The following is a 4,481-nucleotide window of genomic DNA, read 5'->3' on the forward strand; positions in this document are numbered from 1 at the left end:
CACCCCTTATAAAACATCCGGCTGCCTCCGTCACAGGAGAACATAAATAGAAGCTCTCCATAGCTGCCAGATTTAAGAAGTGGACACATCTGACTCGGCAAGAAGGTCAGAGACAAACTGGGACATTAACGAGAACTGCTGTCAGCTGTCAGCCACACCGCACCGCCTGGAGCTAAAACTTTCACCATGAACGTCGTGCCCTGTGCCCGCTGCGGCTATGAGGTCTACCCGGCAGAGAAGATTAACTGCATCAACCAGGTCAGTGTCTGTTCTGGAATTGCTTCCTCTTTTATTATTATTATACAGGCTTTATAGAGCGCCAACAGTTTGCGCAGCGCTTTAAAATATAAGGAAGACATTACAATCACAATACAATTATATGGGTTGGACTTGATGGACGTATGTCTTTATTCAACCCCAAATACTAATGTAACTATGTAACAATTCAAGACAAGATGGTAAGGAGGGCCCTGCCCCTGAGGGCTTACAATCTAAGATGTTAGTGGCTACATAATATGGAAGTGCAGAATTATATCCATAGTCATACCCAGTCTATAGAATTGTACCCATAGTCATATACTGTCCATAGGATTGTATCCACATTAGTATCCTGTCCATAGAATTGTATCCACATTAGTATCCTGTCCATAGAATTGTATCCACATTTGTATCCTGTCCATAGAATTGCATCCACATTCATATCCTGTCCATAGGATTGTATCCACATTAGTATCCTGTTCATAGAATTGTATCCACATTCATATCCTGTCCATAGAATTGTATCCACATTCGTATCCAGTCCATAGAATTGTATCCACATTCGTATCCTGTCCATAGGATTGCATCCACATTTGTATCCTGTCCATAGGATTGTATCCACATTCGTATCCTGTCCATAGGATTGTATCCACATTCGTATCCTGTCCATAGGATTGTATCCACATTCATATCCTGTCCATAGGATTGTATCCACATTCATATCCTGTCCATAGGATTGTATCCACATTCAACACCGCACCGCCTGGAGCTAAAACTTTCACCATGAACGTCGTGCCCTGTGCCCGCTGCGGCTATGAGGTCTACCCGGCAGAGAAGATTAACTGCATCAACCAGGTCAGTGTCTGTTCTGGAATTGCTTCCTCTTTTATTATTATTATACAGGCTTTATAGAGCGCCAACAGTTTGCGCAGCGCTTTAAAATATAAGGAAGACATTACAATCACAATACAATTATATGGGTTGGACTTGATGGACGTATGTCTTTATTCAACCCCAAATACTAATGTAACTATGTAACAATTCAAGACAAGATGGTAAGGAGGGCCCTGCCCCTGAGGGCTTACAATCTAAGATGTTAGTGGCTACATAATATGGAAGTGCAGAATTATATCCATAGTCATACCCAGTCTATAGAATTGTACCCATAGTCATATACTGTCCATAGGATTGTATCCACATTAGTATCCTGTCCATAGAATTGTATCCACATTAGTATCCTGTCCATAGAATTGTATCCACATTTGTATCCTGTCCATAGAATTGCATCCACATTCATATCCTGTCCATAGGATTGTATCCACATTAGTATCCTGTTCATAGAATTGTATCCACATTCATATCCTGTCCATAGAATTGTATCCACATTCGTATCCAGTCCATAGAATTGTATCCACATTCGTATCCTGTCCATAGGATTGCATCCACATTTGTATCCTGTCCATAGGATTGTATCCACATTCGTATCCTGTCCATAGGATTGTATCCACATTCGTATCCTGTCCATAGGATTGTATCCACATTCATATCCTGTCCATAGGATTGTATCCACATTCGTATCCTGTCCATAGGATTGTATCCACATTCGTATCCTGTCCATAGGATTGTATCCACATTCGTATCCTGTCCATAGGATTGTATCCACATTCGTATCCTGTCCATAGGATTGTATCCACATTCGTATCCTGTCCATAGGATTGTATCCACATTCGTATCCTGTCCATAGGATTGTATCCACATTCGTATCCTGTCCATAGGATTGTATCCACATTCATATCCTGTCCATAGAATTGTATCCACATTCATATCCTGTCCATAGAATTGTATCCACATTCATATCCTGTCCATAGAATTGTATCCATAGTCATATACTGTCCATAGAATTGTATCCACATTCATATCCTGTCCATAGGATTGTATCCACATTCATATCCTGTCCATAGGATTGTATCCACATTCGTATCCTGTCCATAGGATTGTATCCACATTCGTATCCTGTCCATAGGATTGTATCCACATTCGTATCCTGTCCATAGGATTGTATCCACATTCGTATCCTGTCCATAGGATTGTATCCACATTCATATCCTGTCCATAGGATTGTATCCACATTCGTATCCTGTCCATAGGATTGTATCCACATTCATATCCTGTCCATAGGATTGTATCCACATTCGTATCCTGTCCATAGGATTGTATCCACATTCATATCCTGTCCATAGGATTGTATCCACATTCATATCCTGTCCATAGGATTGTATCCACATTCGTATCCTGTCCATAGGATTGTATCCACATTCGTATCCTGTCCATAGGATTGTATCCACATTCGTATCCTGTCCATAGGATTGTATCCACATTCGTATCCTGTCCATAGGATTGTATCCACATTCGTATCCTGTCCATAGGATTGTATCCACATTCGTATCCTGTCCATAGAATTGTATCCACAATCATATCCCTTCCATAGAATTATATCCACATTTGCATCCTGTGGATAGATAGATAGATAGATAGATAGATAGATAGATAGATAGATAGATAGATAGATATAAATGGGGACCCCAATATTAGGAAAACCCCGGGGGCACAACAAGAGGTTAGAAGAGAGGGGGTTCAAGCTTAGAATTCATAGGGGGTATTTCACTGTGAGAGTGGAGAAAGTTTGGAATTCCCTATCACGGGCCGTGGTATCTGCTGATAACATTGATAATTTCAAGAATCTACTGGATGAGTTTCTTCTTTCTCAGAATCTACAGGGATATGGGAAGTGTTAGAGTAAGATAAACACACACACACACACACACATAGGTTGGACTGGATGGATCTTGGTCTTTATTCGAGCTTACATGCTATGTTACTAGATTGATAGATACATACGGTAGATAGATAGATAGATTTAAAGTGTATGTAAACCCTAACAATGAACTTCTCTTACTGGTGTGTTAAGTACACTATTTTAAAGCATTCTCTTATGTCTGTTCAATTAATAAAAACAAAATACCCAGAAGCTGATAATGTTTGTGTGCTGTTATCAGTTACATTGTTCCCAGCTATGTCTGAGGATTGCAGAACACCGCCCACTTATGCTATGTAGATGAGGAGTGGGGGAGGAATTCTGTTGTCCTTACACACTTCCTGTCCTAGGGTGAAAGGTCTGCTCCTCCATAAATACAGTACAGTGAGTGAGCGTTGTCACCCTACGACAGGAAGTGTGTTCCTGAAAGGATCAATTAGTAAAAGTATGGAAAAAAAACCCAGAAAACAAACATCTGATGCATAACTGCTAATGACAGGTAAGCTGCAATACATGACATTTTTCACCTTGGGTTTAGATACGCTTTAACTATATAAACCTTAGTAGATCAGCCACTAGAGGGAGCTCTCCACAGATCATTCATTTATTCTGCTTCACCTGCTGAGAAAAGATAACAATTATTTTCAGGAAACATGACAGTGATAACCTATAATATCTATGGAATTAAAGTATCTCATAGTTACATTTCATTAGAGACCTGTCCAGAGAGATATATGTGTAGGCTGTCATTGCTGACCTCTGCTTTTGAAGAATGCTAGCTGCATTGTCATTCTAATCCAATGGCTTCTGGATGTCCAGTGTCCTTGGTGTAAATACGAACAGGACCAGAATGATGGGATTGGCTAGAGTGGAAGTCTCTGTGTTTTGTTCAGAAAAGGTTTTCTTTCAGCGCAATGCTGCCAAACGAACCTGCAAAAGCGATGAAGTAAGTTAATACAGTTTTTAGAATCTATCATCAGTTTGTAGGTCAGAGGTGAGTGAAGGCAGGGACAGGGACATTAGATGAAGTATTGCACAGTAGGGCAGGGACAGCACAGTTCCCCTGTAGTCTGATTCCTGGATGTGCGCAGGGGGCTATTTCAGTCCTGGCCCTCTGTGTATCCAGCCAACTCCGTCCAGCTGCTTCACACTCAGTACACCTGATATATGATATGCTGCATAGGATGCTCTGCAACATGCACCCCACTCAAACATTGGAATATTTCCATACGTTAAGAACTTGAGGGGTTTATCACTAGAGGGGTCCCCAGCAGGAGGAAGGAGGTCCTGATCCCTCTATATAGATCTTTATTATCACTAGAGGGGTCCCCAGCAGGAGGAAGGAGGTCCTGATCCCTCTATATAGATCTTTATTATCACTAGAGGGGTCCCCAGCAGGAGGAAGGAG

The 4,481-nt window shown here is 41.1% G+C and overlaps 1 protein-coding gene across 1 annotated transcript in view; it reads left to right on the top strand.

Moving 5' to 3' along the window:
• Nucleotides 1-1,021: 1,021 nt before the first annotated feature.
• The window catches only part of NRAP (nebulin related anchoring protein), a 90,122-nt gene continuing 86,662 nt past the window's right edge, over nt 1,022-4,481 (top strand). Inside the window, 1 exon segment of the mRNA XM_018564476.1 lies at nt 1,022-1,113. Coding sequence (XP_018419978.1) covers nt 1,042-1,113 — 72 coding nt within the window. The 5' untranslated portion in view covers nt 1,022-1,041.

Source organism: Nanorana parkeri, unplaced genomic scaffold (assembly GCF_000935625.1).
Source record: "Nanorana parkeri isolate BGI_ZX_2015 unplaced genomic scaffold, ASM93562v1 scaffold754, whole genome shotgun sequence".
Taxonomy (NCBI): Eukaryota; Metazoa; Chordata; class Amphibia; order Anura; family Dicroglossidae; genus Nanorana; species Nanorana parkeri.